Below are 18,349 nucleotides of genomic sequence, written 5' to 3' on the forward strand. Positions count from 1 at the left end.
ACCGTACACACTATATGCCGACATCCTCTATAGCGATCCCCTCGCCTGACAACTACCGACGCCAGTTCAAGGCCTACTCTAGTGGGTCCATTCAATGGCTAGAGTATATGGCCCAGGATAAAGACATTTTTATTCAACATGCTTTGAATCGAGGAGAAGGCGTTTGGCTCTTACCATGTAGATGGCTACACCAAGATTGACGGGGTTGAGACCGTGTATGAGTACAACGGTTGTTTCTTCCATGGTTGCAAATCTTGCTTTGTGCCCCAGAACATATGTGTCCTAACCCAAAAGACTTTTGGGGAAATGTCATGAAGAGTTTCAAGACAAAGTTGATTAGTTACAGGCTACTTACGGTCTAAAAGTGGTTGTTTTGTGGGAGCACGAATGGACAGCCCTCAAAAAGTCTGATCCTCATGTTCAAGCATTCCTTTCCAGCTTTGACATCCCAGAACCTCTGGAGCCAAGACAGGCCTTGTATGGCGGCCGTACCAATGCTTTGACATTGAGGTATGTAGCGCAACCCGAGCGAGACAATAGGCTATGTGGATTTTACATCCCTTTATCCGCATGTAATGAGTTCCTCATGCTATCCTATAGGTCATCCTGAAATTATTCATCGTGATTTTGACTTACCTCAAAACTATTTTGGTCTGATCAAAGCAACAGTCTACCCTCCAAGGGGTTTGTTTATACCTGTGTTGCCTTACAGGGGCCCTCAAGGAAAACTTTTCTTTCCCCTTTGTCGCACCTGCAGTGAAAACATACAACAAACCCCATGTGATCACACCGATCAAGAAAGAGCACTGACAGGTGTATGGGTCACAGCTGAATTCTCTAAGGCTTTAGAGATGGGGTATCGTGTGGCCAAAATCTTTGAAGTATGGAACTTTCCAAAGAAATCAGACACTCTTTTTAAAGAGTACATCAAGACCTTCTTGAGATGTAAGCAAATGGCTTCAGGCTATCCTGCATCGGTCACAGATCAAGAAAGTAAAGACAGGTACATTCAAGACTATCATGACAGAGAAGGCATCCTTCTTGACCCTGACAGAATAGAGGTCAACAAAACCAAGCGAAATGTGTCGAAATTGTACCTAAATTCGCTTTGGGGCAAATTAGCGCAGAGGTGTAATATGTTGACAGCGTCGATTATTAAAGACCCTGAAGAATTTTTGGAATTCATTTTTCGGACCAATACGAAATTTCACATTTTCATTCTTGAGTCAAGACATTGCCTTGGTGCAATGGCGACGTAACAAGAAGTGGGTTCTACCCCGGGTAATGTAAATGTGTTTCTTGCAGCATTTACCACGGCCTATGGCCGACTTGAACTGTACAAGCTCATGGAGCAGCTTCAGAGGCGGGTACTTTACCACGACACAGACTCTGTGGTCTATGTAAGCAAACCGAGGATTGGAGCCCCCACTCAGCAACTATCTGGGTGGCTTACGAGCGAACTTCGCAGAGGTGACCATATCACAGAATGAGTCATTCTGTGAGACCCAAAAGCTATGCTTTTAGAGCGCTAAAGAATCACGTGGTATTGAAAGCCAAGGAGTGACTCAAAACTATGAAAATGCCCAGCGTGTAAACTTGGAATCAATCACACGGCTTAGTCGAGGGTTCTAAATGACAGGAATAGTGACTTGGAGATTTTGAGCTCCTACAAAAAGATTGTTAGGGATAAAGACGGCTTCCATCTGAGGAATGCCCCCTCATTAAAAAGATTCAGGGTTGTCTATGACAAGAAGTGCTTTTGCCCTGGCGGGACTACATTGCCCTATGGCTACTGACTTATGCTACAGGCCGCAGTGATGGTCAGGCGTGACTCAAAAACTATGAAAAAAATACACCTCGTGTAAAACTAGGAATCAATCACCACGTTTGTTTGAGGGGTGGTTCCTAAATGACAGGAATAGTGACTTTGAGATTTAGGAGCTCCTACAAAAAGATTGTTGTGTATAATAAAGGGCTTCCATCTGAGGAAGGCCCCACTTACTAAAATATTCAGGGTTGTCTATGACAAGAGACTGCTTTTGCCTGACTGGACCACATTACACCCTTTGGGTGTTGACTTATGCTACAAGCTACAGGGGTCTTAAAGCTTAAGATATAATGACTGCTGTAGAAGGTTTTGACCCCGGTTGCAACTACCATTTTCGGCCTTAATCGCAGGGCCTTCGAATAGTGGTAAAACTTGTTTTGTAAAAAGTATTTTAGAGAATTCTGAACATGTGTTATCTCAAAAGCCTGATAATGTTGTGTGGTGTTATTCATGTTATCAACCTCTGTATGATGAATTGTTGAAGACAATAAAAATCAAGTTTGTTGAAGGAATACCTGATACCCTGTCTGATGATGAACTTTTACCTCCTCATAAAAACAATCTGTTGGTTTTGGACGATATGCTATTTGCAGGTAGCGAACATCCCGAAATTGCCCGGCGTTTACCCAATATACGCATCATAGAAACCTGTCCGTGCTTTACTTGGTGCAGAATGTGTTTCACCAAGGTAAAAATAGCCGCACCATCAGTTTGAACGCCAATTACATGGTTTTGTTCAAAAATCCTAGAGACAAACTACAAATTAACACTCTAGCTCAGCAGATGTACCCGGAAGGAAATCCTACTTTATGGAGAGCTACGAGGACGCAACCCAAGCGCCATTTTCTTATTTAATCGTGGATTTAAAGCAAATGCTCAGAACACCTGAGGCTACGAACCGGTCTGTTCCCGTGGGAGTGGCCGGCTGTGTACATTCCTAAAAAAAAGTAGCCGCTATGTCTCTGCGTTTAAAAAGAAACTTGCCCCTCTTGAGAAGCCTAGTTGGGGCTACATCTAATGAACGGAAGGCCATCTTGGGTCACTGTTCTTCAGATCTCATATTATCCCTATGTGAGATTGCTTTGAATCTTCTCAAGGACGCATTCCACTCACCTGACACAATTGAAAAAATTAAAGAGACAAAAGACCTCGATCAAGCTCTTTGCCAATAAAAGGGTCAGTCTTCAAAAGAAAGCGACATAGCATACAACAGTCTGGCGGTTTTATTCTACCTTTACTAAGTATAGCTGTGCCCTTCATCACCAGCCTTATTGCAGCCCGGCGTGGTGGTTGAACACATAGGGTGATGGCCAATAAAATGTATCTGGTGCCACAACAAGAGTTGGATAGACTTAAAAAAACAAATGCAGGGCCCCAGAAAATATCAGACAAACAGCGGAAAATGATTTGGATACGGCCATGAAGGATATTTTGAATCAAAAGGATTGAACCCCTATGATAAGGTCCAAAAATACACAAACCTCTTGCAAAGGTATTTGTCCTTGGTGAAACAAGGGGAGAGAGGCTTAAGAGAATAATATAGACCTATACACTGATACAGTGACTGAGTTTATCAGGAAGTGTATAGGAGATGTTGTACCCACTGTGACTATTAAAACATACCCTAACCAGAAACCGTAGATAGATGGCAGCATTCACGCAAAACTGAAAGTGCGAACCACCGCATTTAACCATAACAAGGTGACTGGGAATATGGCAGAATACAAACAATGTGACTATTCCCTCTGGAAAGGCAATCAAACAGGCAAAACATCAGTAGAGAGACAAAGTGGAGTAGCAATTCAATGGCTCAGACACAAGATGTATGTGGCAGGGTCTACAGACAATGGTGGACTACAAAAGAAAACCAGCCACATTGTCCAGCCAACGTCTTGCTACCGGATAAGCTAAACACCTTTTTCGCTCTCTTTGAAGGTAACCCAGTGCCACCAACGCAGCCCGCTACCAAGGACTGTGGGCTCCCCGTGACCGACGTGAGTAAGACATTTAAGCGTGTTAACCCTCGCAAGGCGGCGGGCCCAGACGGCATCCCTAGCCGCGTCCTCAGAGCATGCGCAGACCAGCTGGCTGGTTGGTGTGTTTACGGACATATTCAATCTCTCCCTATCCCAGTCTGCTGTCCCAACTTGCTTCAAGATGGCCACCATTGTTCCTGTACCCAAGAAAGCGAAGTTAACTCAACTAAATGACTATCGCCCGTAGCACTTACTTCTGTCATCATGAAGTGCATTGAGAGACTAGTCAAGGATCATATTACCTCCACTTTACCTGTCACCCTAGACCCACTTCAATTTGCTTATCGCCACAATAGATCCACAGACGATGCAATCGCCATCACGCTGCACACTGCCCTATCCCATCTGGACAAAAGGAATAACTATGTAAAAATTCTGTTCATTGACTATATCTCAGCATTCAACACCATAGTACCCTCCAAGCTCATCATTAAGCTTGAGGCCCTGGTTCTGAACCCCGCCCTGTGCAACTGGGTCCTGGACTTCCTGACGGGCTGCCCCCAGGTGGTGAAGGTAGGAAACAACCCCTCCACTTGGCTGATCCTCAACATGGGGCCCCACAAGGGTACGTGCTCCGCCCCTCTGTACTCCCTGTTCACCCATGACTGCGTGGCCATGCACGCCTCCAACTCAGTCATCAAGTTTGCAGATGACACAACAGTAGTGGGCTTGATTACCAACAATGACGAGACTGCCTACAGAGAGGAGGTAAGGGCTCTGGGAGTGTGGTGCCAGGAAAATAACATCTCAAGCGTCACCAAAACAAATGAGATGATCGTGGACTTCAGGAAACAGCAGAGGGAGCACCCCTTATCCACATCGACAGGACTGCCATGGAGAAGGTGGAAAGCTTCAAGTTCCTCAGCGTACACATCACTGACAAACTGAAATGGTCCACCCACACAGACAGTGTGGTGAAGAAGGTGCAACAGTGCCTCTTCAACCTCAGGAGGCTGAAGAAATTTGGCTTGGCACCTAAAACCCTCACAAATTTTTACAGATGCACAACTGAGACTTTCCTGTCAGGCTTATCACCACTCGGTATGGCAACTGCACCGCCCGCCACCGCAGGGCTCTCCAGAGGGTTGAGCGGACTGCACCACGTATCACCGGGGGCAAACTACATGCCCTCCAGGACACAAACAGCACCTGATGTCACAGGACAGACAAAAAGATAATCAAGGACCTCAACCACCCGAGCTACTGCCTGATCACCCTGCTATCATTCAGAAGACGAGGTCGGTACAGGCACATCAAATAGCCATCGCTAGCACATAGAGGATGCTGCCTATATTCATAGACTTGTAACCACTGGCCACTTTAATAAATGGAACTCTAGTCACTTTAATAATGTTTACATATCTTGCATTACTCATCTCTTATGTATATACTGTATTCTATATTATTCTACTTTATCTTAGTCTATGCCGCTCTGACATTGCTCATCCATTTATATATTCTAATTACGTTCCTTTTCTTAGATTTGTGTGTATTAGTATATGTTGTGAAATTGTTAGACATTACTTGTTAGATATTACTGCACTGTAATACACCCGCAATAACATATGCTAAACACATGTATGTGACCAATCAAATTTGATTTGATTTTAAATCCAACATATTGTTTTCAATCGAGTGGCTCAACAGACAAGTCTAAGTTTTACTTTCACTTTTACATCATGTCATGTCTGCTAGGTAAGTAGGCTAAAGACAGCCACAGTGAGTCAACATACTACGCGACGGTCTTGTCTGTAGCTACAAACAAACCAACAAAATGACTTCTAAGAAAAGGCTCACTTTTGAGCGTCTTTTTCACGGAAATGATACGCTGCGCAGTTTCATCAAGTAGGTTATTCTGTTGCACAGGCTGTTGTCTGGGTGGCGTGAAACTTTTATTTTAAAGATGCACTCGTGTTTATTACAAGGTACTGGTCTGTTATGTGTGCTGATTACAAACAAGGTTATCACAAGTCAATAAAACATAATGTTACAAAACTGATAGTAAATAATAAGCCATGTTCGCACAAGTAGGTTACGTTTTCAGTATCGACCGCACCACATAACTAGAATATGTGACTGCAGGCCTATTTGCAGGTCCATAACATTATGGTACATTTTAGCTGTGTGTGTGTGTGTGTGTGTGTGGCTTCACCTTAAGAAGTAGGGAGTTTCCAGGGTTGGGTAGGTTACATGTAGTCAGTTACTCCCTAACCTTGGGGTTTCTACCAGGTGTTTCCAGGGTTGGGTAGGTTACATGTAGTCAGTTACTCCCTAACCTTGGGGTTTCTACCAGGTGTTTCAGGGTTGGGTAGGTTACATGTAGTCAGTTACTCCCTAACCTTGGGGTTTCTACCAGGTGTTTCCAGGGTTGGGTAGGTTACATGTAGTCAGTTACTCCCTAACCTTGGGGTTTCTACCAGGTGTTTCCAGGGTTGGGTAGGTTACATGTAGTCAGTTACTCCCTAACCTTGGGGTTTCTACCAGGTGTTTCCAGGGTTGGGTAGGTTACATGTAATCAGTTACTCCCTAACCCTTGGGGTTTCTACCAGGTGTTTCCAGGGTTGGGTAGGTTACATGTAGTCAGTTACTCCCTAACCTTGGGGTTTCTACCAGGTGTTTCCAGGGTTGGGTAGGTTACATGTAGTCAGTTACTCTCTAACCTTGGGGTTTCTACCAGGTGTTTCCAGGGTTGGGTAGGTTACATGTAGTCAGTTACTCCCTAACCTTGGGGTTTCTACCAGGTGTTTCCAGGGTTGGGTAGGTTACATGTAGTCAGTTACTCCCTAACCTTGGGGTTTCTACCAGGTGTTTCCAGGGTTGGGTAGGTTACATGTAATCAGTTACTCCCTAACCCTTGGGGTTTCTACCAGGTGTTTCCAGGGTTGGGTAGGTTACATGTAATCAGTTACTCCCTAACCCTTGGGGTTTCTACCAGGTGTTTCCAGGGTTGGGTAGGTTACATGTAGTCAGTTACTCCCTAACCTTGGGGTTTCTACCTCTGCCCCCCCCAATGATAACATATTATTGGCCTATTGTATTGGCAAGGAGAGAGATTTTAACAGCTGAAATTGTACGTGGTAACCCACACTTCTCCCCTTTATTTTGGCATCAGTTTATTTTAAGGGCTATACATAAACCACACATAACATAATTCCCACATACATGTAAACTGACAACTGTTATTGTGGTTAATATGTACAGTTGAAGTCGGAAGTTTACATTTAAACTCAGTTTTTCACAATTCCTGACATTTAATCTTAGTAAAAATTCCCTGTCTTAGGTCAGTTAGGATCACCACTTTATTTTGAGAATGTGAAATGTCAGAATAATAGTAGCGAGAATGATTTATTTAAGCTTTTATTTCTTTCATCACATTCCCAATGGTCAGAAGTTTACATACACTCAATTAGTATTTGGTAGCATTGTCTTTAAATTGTTTAACTTGGGTCAAAGCTTTCGGGTAGCCTTCCACAAGCTTTCCACAATATGTTGGGTGAATTTTGGCCCATTCCTCCTGACAGAGCTGGTGGACTGAGTCAGGTTTGTAAGGCCTCCTTGCTCACACACGCATTTTCGGGTATGAAAAACATGTATTTTTACTGCTCTAATTACATTGGTAACCAGTTTATAATAGAAATAATTAACCTCGGGTTTGCGTTGCGTCGTGCATAAGAACAGTCCATAGTCATGGTATACTAGCCATATACCACACCTCCTTGGGCCTTATGTCGTTCTGCCCCTGAGCAAGGCAGCTTACCCACTGTTTATGTCTAGGTTTACCTCTACTGTACCCGCACCCTACCATACCCCTCTCTGTACATTATGCCTTGAATCTATCCTGCCACGCCCAGAAATCTGCTCCTTTTATTCTCTGTTCACAACGCACTAGACGACCAGTTCCCAATTTGTAAGTCGCTCTGGATAAGAGCGTCTGCTAAATGACTTAAATGTAAATGTAAATGTAAATGTTCCCCGGACGCCGAACACGTGGATGTCGATTAAATGCGGAAGACATATTTCAGTTGAATGTATTCAGTTGTACAACTGACTAGGTATCCCCCTTTCCCATTGACCCCTTTTTTGTTAAGTATAACCAGATTACCCACACCAGCAAGGCTGTGATAACCAGAGAGAGTGAGGATGAGAAGAAGACGTTACTAGATGAGGCAGGATCTACTGATAACACAGGTGATGTTGTGAGTAACAGCTCGCTCAAACGAATGACCAGAATCAGGGCCGGAATTCCAATGCCTTCCAGCATAGATCTCAAGTGAGGACACTGATTAAGGAATAATGGAAAGAGAGAGGGAAGTGAAGGAAGAGAGTAAGGGAGAGGAGGAGGCCATGTCACGGGCTCATCTGACCCCCTCCAAAGCCCAGAGATGGATACAGCCTGAAGCACAATCAGGATACACTGTGGGGGACAGAGGATTATGGGAATGGATCTGACCAGGAGTCACATAAGGCAATGGTCTGAGATTATGATGCAGAGACAGGGGGAGATGAAGAGAATGAGGGAAGACGAGATGGAGAGGGGAGGGAGAGGGTAGAAGAGATGGAGAGGGGAAGGAAGAGAAAACACAGGATGAAGGGAAGGAAGAGGAGGAATCCAGCAGAGCCACACTCAACAGCCAGACTGACGGTCAGAGGTCTCCACCAACCCCTCAGAGAAAGAACAAAGATGGAGCGTCAGAGATAGAGGTGAAAGAACCCAACTCCTCCCAAACAAACACCCCCATCCTGAATTCCCATACATCAAGACCCAAGGAATACCCTGATCTATAAGACAATATCATGGCTATCAGATGGGTGTAGAACAAGGAAGCGTAGTGAAGACAATGGAAACCCAGAGGAGCAGTGGTCAGGTAGACAGAGAGAGAGGAATACCTGGCCTATCAGGTCTGAGGAGACCCACTAACTCAGTGTCAGACAGTACAGACACTCCTGATAGAAGCAGTCCAGGATTGTCAGCTGGTCTCAGAGCCACAGCATGTAGGTACAATATCTACTCCAGTATACTACAGTTCAGGTGCACCTTCCAGAGCAGGAGACATGAGCTCAGATACAATTTGTACATTAATAGAGAGTAGCTCAGATACTCTGTCTACTTCACAGGGAAGTACAGCTAAATCCTCTGTACCAACAGAGACCAGACCAGAACAGCTACAGCCTCTGTACCAGAAGAAGCCAGTTGAAAAGCACTTGTTGAATATATAGTTTGTTTGATAAATATTTTGATTCTGTACAGGGAAAGTTTGTTTCTCTCCAGTAAACACATCTCTCTTTTTCTATCTATTTTGGGTTATCATGTATCATATTATTATCCTGTATGTGCTGTCATGTTTAGCCTAGGCTACTATGATTTTTATGAACTCTGAATAATGTGAATTATAATGAAATCTTGATCCATGCAACAAGATGGCAAATGTATTATTTCATAGGAAAATATTTCATTGTGTGACTGTTTTAGTGTGCATGCCTCATACAGTAGGCTCAGTGGACAGGAGGATAATTAAATGAACTATAATTATTAAGTTACCTTTGAATATTACAATATTGCCAACTTTGGTTACATTATAGCACAGTGATCCTATCAATTCTAAATGATATATATAATTCTGTACATTGTAGCCAATTATACACACAGGGAGGCGCCAGAGACCATGTATGTATGGGCAAGGATTATTCCAGACGTTAGGGAAGAAAAATAAAATAAAGTTATTATAGCATATCAACATAATACAATGTGTTGGTATACAGTGTGATTGTATTTCAGCTATTAATCATGATTTACAAATCAAATGGAACGTTATTTTCAACCAAGTGGTCATGCCTTCAGAGGGAAGAACTAAAATCCACATTTTACTTTCACTTTCACAGCCTCGGTAGGCAAGGTTATGAACCACATAGTGTTTTAGCATATCTCATTTGAACTTACTTTTATTTAGTATAGAAATAAACGAACGAACTAACAAAGATGTCCAAACTTAAGCTTATCAGATTGTGCTTCTGGTTTTATCTGGTGCGAACGGTGGTCTCCAAAGGTAAGTTGAACCGACTGGCGGTAGCGTTTGGCCTACCTAATATTTGTTAGGCTACTTGTTTGCTATTGTGTGCTAGTTGTATAGCCTAGCCTACAACATCACATACTAAACGTGCCTTATGAACACCGCGCTGCAGCCGCCGAGTGGGATTCATATCAAAGAAAATAAGAAACATGGCAATCTGAAATCATAAACGACATTATGGAGTGATGGTCTAAACACACTCTTCCTATTGAAGAATGGTTTTAAACGACGTCTGTGTGGGTAACGTTACGGACCGCACCCTTCATATTCCGTTTAGCTACACACAGAGCCAACTTCAGGAAGTGATCAGATGTTGAATCCTGGCCTAACCAAGGCTAAAACCTACAGACGGGTCTGCGTGATCAGGGCAGTCCCTGCGTTATGGGCGAGCCTTAGTGGGGCCCATCCAAATAAAATATTGAAATATTGATCATTTATTTGACTGAGACGCACTTCGACAGAAAGACCCATCAATCTCAGATAAAGAACCCGAGCAAGCGAAACAGTGCTCCTCTGTCTCTGTATGTGTAGACAATGTATCTGATTCTGTCTGGACCAAAAGAGTATGGCATGTTATACTATTTCTGTCCAGACCACATCAGATCCAGAGGCCAGATAAAGGAGGCTGGCTTCCCCTAAAGTATTTGGGATGCCAAGGCAGCAGCTACTCTTCCTGGGGTCCAAACACATTAAGGCACTTACTTACATTACACACAAAACAAAGATAAAACAGTACATCATATGACATTATTACACCACTACACATCTACAATACAACATGTATAATACCACCATACAACAATATTACAATGTACATCTGTGTAGAGTGTGTGTGCTAACATGTGTGTGTGTATGTGTGTGTCTACCTGTGTGTGTGTCTCTTCACGGTACCTGCTGTTCCATAAGGTGGATTTTTATCAGGTTTTTATAATCTGATTCTACTACTTGCATCAGTTACCTGATGTGGAATAGAGTTCCATGTAGTCATGGCTCTATGTAGTACTGTGCGCCTCCCATAGTCTGTTCTGGACTAGGGGATTGTGAAGAGACCTCTGGTGGGGTATGCATGGGTGTCTGAGCTGTGAGCTAGTAGTTTAAACAGACAAGCTCAGTGCATTCAGATTGTCAACACTTCTCACAAAAACAAGTATTGATGAAGTCAATCTCCCCCACTTTCAGCCATGAGAGATTGACATGCATATCATTAATGTTAGCTCTCCGTGTACATTTAAGGGCCAGCCGTGCTTAAACTTTCATGCAGATAGGTAGAAACGGTAAGATAAGAGCTTCACTATAACACCTTGTAAAAAAATAGTGAACGCGCAAGCCGTGTCCACCTATGGATATCAAAGGCCCATTCAACTGGTTAGTTCTGCTTGCACGCTCCCTCCACATTATCAGGACAGAGAAACTACACATGCTCATTGCTCACATGGAGCACTGAAAACAAAAGACAATAAAAAAAATGTACAACTCCTAAATGACGGTTATTAAATGAACCTAAATTTGTTTCTCACAAGTGTAGTAGGTTGTGAATTCTGCAAACAATATTTCCACTCCAAAAATGATGACGGTAAATGAATGGAATGCTTGCATTAACAGTAATTCATGTAACCAAATGACAGTGATGAATGGTGTATTTAGGCCTACTGGTTACATACAGTGCATTCAGAAAGTATTCAGACCTCTTTTTACACATTTTGTTACGTTACAGCTTTATTCTTAAATGGGTTAAATAGAAAATGTTCCTCATCACAATACCCCATAATGACAAACTGAAAACAGGTCTTTAGACATCTTGGCAAATGTATTACAAATAAAAAAAACAGAAATACGCATTTGAGAGGGATTGGGTTAAATGCAGAAGATACATTTCAGTAGAATAAATTCAGTTGTACAACTGACTAGGTATCCCCCTTTCCCTTTACATGGGGTATTGATCAAAATCAAAAGGGCAAACAATTCACACAATGTAACAATGAATGTGCAAGAATTGTCCGGAGACTGCGGACTGATTCAGGACAGATTTTTGGTGAGAGTGAACCCTCTCGCTTAGCCTCTTCCTCCCTGCTGAAACTAGCAAGTGAAACAGCGCTCCTCTGTCTTACTATATGTGGCCCATGTATCTGATACTGTCTGGCCAGAAAAAGTATGACATGTCATACTCCCTTTGTCCAGACAGCATCAGATACATGATTTACACATACAGAGACAGAGGGGCGCTGTTTCGCTCGCTCTGGATGCTTTATCTAAGATTGATGATTCTTTCTGTTGGCGTGCGTCTCGGTCAAATAAATGATCAATATTTCAATATTTTATTTGGAGGAGGAGGCAAGGAGGTACAGTAGGGTGGGCAGGCCCCCATAACACCTTCCCTCCTTTATGCACAAATTTTGATATAATAACCATCACATCGAAGTAAACTTGGAGTCATGTGATAATATGTTGTGTGGTCCTCCCACTATGACTTGGGAAGGTGCTGTATGCAGTTTATTAGACTACAGATGAAATAAATGATGATGAACTTCACAGGGTGGTGAAAGTGCAAGGTTATGAGTTTGAAGCTCCTTTCCAATAAATATTGACATTGTTATTTTGGTGACATGACGATCGATGCTTTGCGGCCATTTGACAAATAAAAATAATAATTGCTCTCATCCATAATAATGTCATAATGTAGATAGTTTACCCCCACTGTAGCTGTTGGCTAGAGCGCATGTGCCAAGACCAGATTGGGCACATTTACTATGTAACAGCCTATAATACAGTCTATATAACGCACCAGTCTATATAATGCAGCAGTCTATTTAACGCAGCAGTCTACTCTATATAACACAACAGACCACAGTCTATATAGCGCAACAGTCTATATAGCGCACAACAGTCTATATAACACAACAGTCTATATAATATAGTCTATATAACACACAGCAGTCTATACAACGCACAACAGTCTATATAAAACAAGTCTATATTGCGCAACAGTCTATATAACGCACAACAGTCTATATAACACAACAGTCTATATAATGCAGCAGGCTATATAATGCAGCAGGCTATATAACACTGCTGTCTATATAACAGACAAATGTCTATATAACATAGCAGTCTATAAAGCACAGCAGCCTGTAACAGAAATTTGCATCCTGCAGCACTAATTCCCAAAGGTTTTAGGACACTGTAAAGTCCATGGAGAATAAGAGTACCTCCTCCCAGCTGCCCACTGCACTGAGACTAGGAGACACTGTCACCACTGATAAATCCACGATAATTGAGAATTTCAATAAGCATTTCTCTACGGCTGGCCATGCTTTCCACCTGGCTACCCCAACCCCGGTCAACAGCTCTGCACCCCCCGCAGCCAACTCTTTTCTCTGTATATATCAATGATGTTGCTCTTGCTGCGGGTGATTCTTTGATCCACCTCTACGCAGACGACACCATTCTGTATACCTCTGGCCCTTCTTTGGACACTGTAAACAAACCTCCAAACGAGCTTCAAATCCATACAACACTCCTTCCGTGGCCTCCAACTGCTCTTAAATGCAAGTAAAACTAAATGCATGCTCTTCAACCGATTGCTGCCCGCACCCACCCGCCCGACTAGCATCACTACTCTGGAGGGTTCTGACTTAGAATATGTGGACAACTATAAATACCAAGGTGTCTGGCTAGACGGTAAACTCTCCTTCCAGACTCACATTAAGCATCTCCAATCCAAAGTTAAATCTGGAATCGGCTTCCTATTTCGCAATAAAGCCTCCTTCACTCATGCTGCCAAACATACCCTCGTAAAACTGACTATCCTACCGATCCTTCACTTTGGCGATGTAATTTACAAAATAGCCTCCAACACTCTACTCAGCAAATTGGATGCAGTCTATCACAGTGCCATCCGTTTTGTCACCACAGCCCCATATACTACCCACCACTGCGACCTGTATGCTCTCGTTGACTGGTCCTCGCTACATATTCATTGCCAAACACATTGGCTCCAGGTCATCTATAAGTCTTTGCTAGGTAAAGCTCCACCTTCTCTCAGCTCACTGGTCACCATAGCAGCACCCACCCGTAGCACGCACTCCAGCAGGTATATTTCACTGGTCATCCCCAAAGCCAACACCTACTTTGGCCGCCTCTCCTTCCAGTTCTCTGCTGCCTATGACTGGAACGAATTGCAAAAACCACTGAAGTTGGAGACTTATATCTCCCTCACTAACTTTAAGTGTCAGCTGTTAGAGCAGCTTATACTGATCGCTGCAGCTGTACACAGCCCATCTGTAAATAGCTCATCCAACCAACTACCTACCTCATCCCCATATTTGTTTTTGTTTTTCTGCTCTTTTGCACACCAGTATTTCTACTTGCACATCCTCATCTGCACATATATCACTCCAGTGTACATTTCTCAATTGTAATTAATTTGCCACCATTGGCCTATTTATTGCCTTACCTCCATACTTCATTTGCACACACTGTATACAGATTTTTCTATTGTGTTATTGACTGTATGTTTGTTTATCCCATGTGTAACTCTGTGTTGTTGATTTTTTTCACACTGCTTTGCTATATCTTGGCCAGGTCTAAGTTGTAAATGAGAACTTGTTTTCAACTGGCCTACCTGGTTAAATAAATACAAAATATAACGCACAGCAGTCTATATAACACAGCAGTCTATATAACACAGCAGTCTATATAACACAACAGACTGCAATCTTTATATCGCAACAGTCTGTATAAGGCACAACAGTCTGTATAACGCACAACAGTCTGTATAACGCACAACAGTCTGTATAAGGCACAACAGTCTGTATAACGCACAACAGTCTGTATAACGCACATCAGTCTGTATAAGGCACAACAGTCTGTATAACGCACAACAGTCTGTATAAGGCACAACAGTCTGTATAACGCACAACAGTCTGTATAACGCACATCAGTCTATATACTGCAACAGTCTGTATAACGCACAACCGTCTGTATAACGCACAACAATCTATATACCGCAACAGTCTGTATAACGCACAACAGCCTGTATAATGCACAACCGTCTGTATAACGCACAACAGTCTGTATAACGCACATCAGTCTATATACCGCAACAGTCTGTATAACGCACAACCGTCTGTATAACGCACAACAGTCTGTATAACGCACAACCGTCTGTATAACGCACAACAGCCTGTATAACGCACAACCGTCTGTATAACGCACAACAGCCTGTATGACGCACATCAGTCTATATACCGCAACAGTCTGTATAACGCACAACAGCCTGTATAACGCACATCAGTCTGTATAACGCACAACCGTCTGTATAACGCACAACAGCCTGTATAACGCACAACCGTCTGTATAACGCACAACAGCCTGTATAACGCACATCAGTCTATATACCGCAACAGTCTGTATAACGCACAACCGTCTGTATAACGCACAACAGTCTGTATAACGCACAACCGTCTGTATAACGCACAACAGCCTGTATAACGCACAACAGTCTATATAACGCACAACGGTCTGTATAACGCACAACAGTCTATATAACGCACAACCGTCTGTATAACGCACATCAGTCTATATAACACAACAGTCTGTATAACGCACAACCGTCTGTATAACGCACAACCGTCTGTATAACGCACATCAGTCTATATACCGCAACAGTCTGTATAACGCACAACCGTCTGTATAACGCACAACAGTCTGTATAACGCACAACCGTCTGTATAACGCACAACCGTCTGTATAACGCACAACAGTCTGTATAACGCACAACCGTCTGTATAACGCACAACCGTCTGTATAACGCACAACCGTCTGTATAACGCACAACGGTCTGTATAACGCACAACGGTCTGTATAACGCACAACAGTCTATATAACGCACAACAGTCTATATAACGTAGCAGTTTGTGACAAACCATCAATACAGTTGAAAATGCTTTGGAACCCATTTAAACTTGTATTTTTCATTTGGTACATGGGAATTTATCTGCAAAAGTTATTTTTATGTAAAGTGAAAGGGAATGTGGATACCTAGTCAGTTGTACAACTGAATGTATTCAACTGAAATGTGTCTTCCTCATTTAACCCAACCCCTCTGAATCAGAGAGGTGTGGAGGGCTATGTACACTACCTCGTAACTCAGACTTTTATCATCAAAAAGTCAGTCTGATGGAAACATATCTCTGAGGGGAAATGTAATTATTGTTTTATGCAGATTTTAGAATAATAGCATGAAAATCTGTCGCAAACTGGATGGAAACCTAGCTAGTGATATGATAGTGGACAGGGTGTAGACAAAGACTTTCATCTGTAGTGTAGTCTAGATACATTTGGTGGTGGGGGGGGCATACTAGTCACGGTGTTCAGACTACATAGACCAGATACACCCAGCAAGCAGAATTCTAGATATAAACAGTAAAGGTTGATAATAATGTCAGTTCAATGCCAATAGGGTTAGGACTACATATTTATACCCTCACCATAATGTGTTACCCTGGATGCATTGATACTCTGATACATGTATGAAATGTCTGCTTTCCCAGATCATAAAGTGGGAGGTGAGCTCGTGTTGACGCCGGACAAGTCCACAGTGACTGACCCCATCACAAGCATCCTATGGAAGCATGGGAAGAACAAGGTGGCAGAGTGGGACCAGAATTTTGGTGGTCTGGACATCTATCCTGCCTTCAAAAACCGTACAACCCTGGACAATACTACTGGAGAGCTGAGAATCAGTGGATTGATGAAAAACGACAGTGGAGTTTATTCTGTGGAGTTTAACAGCAAACTGCTTGACCAGACATATACACTGTCTGTTATCAGTAAGTGTTTCTGTGTCCTTGTGTGTGTGCTTGTGTGGTTGTGTAGAAACAGCAGGTTATGTATTGCAGTGCCTCACAAGCATTTTCCTAATTGATTCCTGTTTCTTTCCTCTTTACAGAGGCAGTCCCCAAACCCACAATCACTTCTTCCTGTAACCCAGTCTATATAACACAACAGTCTATATAACACAACAGTCTATAACACACCAGTCTATATAACACAACAGTCTATAACACAACAGTCTATAACACACCAGTCTATATAACACAACAGTCTATATAACACAACAGTCTATAACACAACAGTCTATATAACACAACAGTCTATATAACACAACAGTCTATAACAACAGTTTATATAACACAACAGTCTAGCACAACAGACAAGTCTATATAACACAACAGTCTATAACACAACAGTCTATAACACAACAGTCTATATAACACAACAGTCTATATAACACAACAGTCTATAACACAACAGTCTATATAACACAACAGTCTATATAACACAACAGTCTATAACACAACAGTCTATATAACACAACAGTCTATATAACACAACAGTCTATAACACAACAGTCTATATAACACAACAGTCTAGCACAACAGACAAGTCTATATAACACAACAGTCTATAACACAACAGTCTAGCACAACAGACAAGTCTATATAACACAACAGTCTATAACACAACAGTCTATAACACAACAGTCTATATAACACAACAGTCTATAACACAACAGTCTAGCACAACAGACAAGTCTATATAACACAACAGTCTATAACACAACAGTCTATATAACACAACAGTCTATAACACAACAATCTATATATATTACAACAGTCTATATAACGCAACAGTCTATAACACAACAGTCTATAACACAACAGTCTATATAACACAACAGTCTATAACACAACAGTCGATATAACACAACAGTCTATTTAACACAACAGTCGTGTTGCAGCCGTGTAGAAACAGCAGGTTATGTATTGCAGTGCCTCACAAGCTTTTTCCCAAATGATTCCTGTTTCTTTCCTCTATTTACAGAGGCAGTCCCCAAACCCACCATCACTTCTTCCTGTAACCCAGACAAAACCTCCTGCACTCTGACCTGTGAGGGCAACACCACTGATGCTGAACGAGTCACCTACAGCTGGAAAGTGGGGGAGGAGGCGTGGGAGGTCATAGGAAAACAGCTGATTGTCTCTAAATCAACCAATGGTATCAAGTACACCTGCAAGCTGAGTAATGATGTTAGTTCGAATGTCAGTGAGCCAGTTGGAGAGGTGTTTGGTCCAGGTGAGTGGACACTCAAGTGTGTTACAGTCTTATGTATTGATATGTTAGTAACACTGCTAGTGTTGTAGGACATTTTGAGTGTGGCAAAATGTTGTGTTCCTGATCAAATCCTGTCAAAAGTATCAATACAAAATGTGTTTTCATTTCAGAGCATTCCAGTATCGGTGCTGTTGTTGCTTTGGTTGTCGTTACCATTGTAGTGTTTGCTGTCATAACAGGTAAGAACAGCACATCTATAGTAACAGATCACTGTACATGTACATAGTTGTGAATCACAGATT

At 42.4% G+C, this 18,349-nt stretch overlaps 1 protein-coding gene across 4 annotated transcripts in view; it reads left to right on the forward strand.

Annotated features, from left to right (window-relative positions):
* The first annotated feature begins 9,582 nt into the window (after positions 1-9,582).
* The window catches only part of LOC115126052 (uncharacterized), a 34,380-nt gene continuing 25,613 nt past the window's right edge, over positions 9,583-18,349 (forward strand). For 2 of the 4 annotated variants that reach the window (XR_010463995.1, XM_065018945.1), the window contains exons 1-4: positions 9,583-9,908; positions 16,484-16,762; positions 17,817-18,068; positions 18,218-18,286. Coding sequence is in view for 2 of the 4 variants with exons in the window: in XM_065018945.1 (XP_064875017.1) it covers positions 9,842-9,908; positions 16,484-16,762; positions 17,817-18,068; positions 18,218-18,286 (667 nt within the window). In the remaining 2 variants the exon portion in view is untranslated. The remainder of the gene's footprint in view (positions 9,909-16,483; positions 16,763-17,816; positions 18,069-18,217; positions 18,287-18,349) is intronic. The other 2 variants (XR_010463994.1, XM_065018944.1) reach the window with 2 other exon arrangements.

The sequence above is a fragment of the Oncorhynchus nerka genome, linkage group LG5, assembly GCF_034236695.1.
Source record: "Oncorhynchus nerka isolate Pitt River linkage group LG5, Oner_Uvic_2.0, whole genome shotgun sequence".
NCBI lineage: Eukaryota > Metazoa > Chordata > Actinopteri > Salmoniformes > Salmonidae > Oncorhynchus > Oncorhynchus nerka.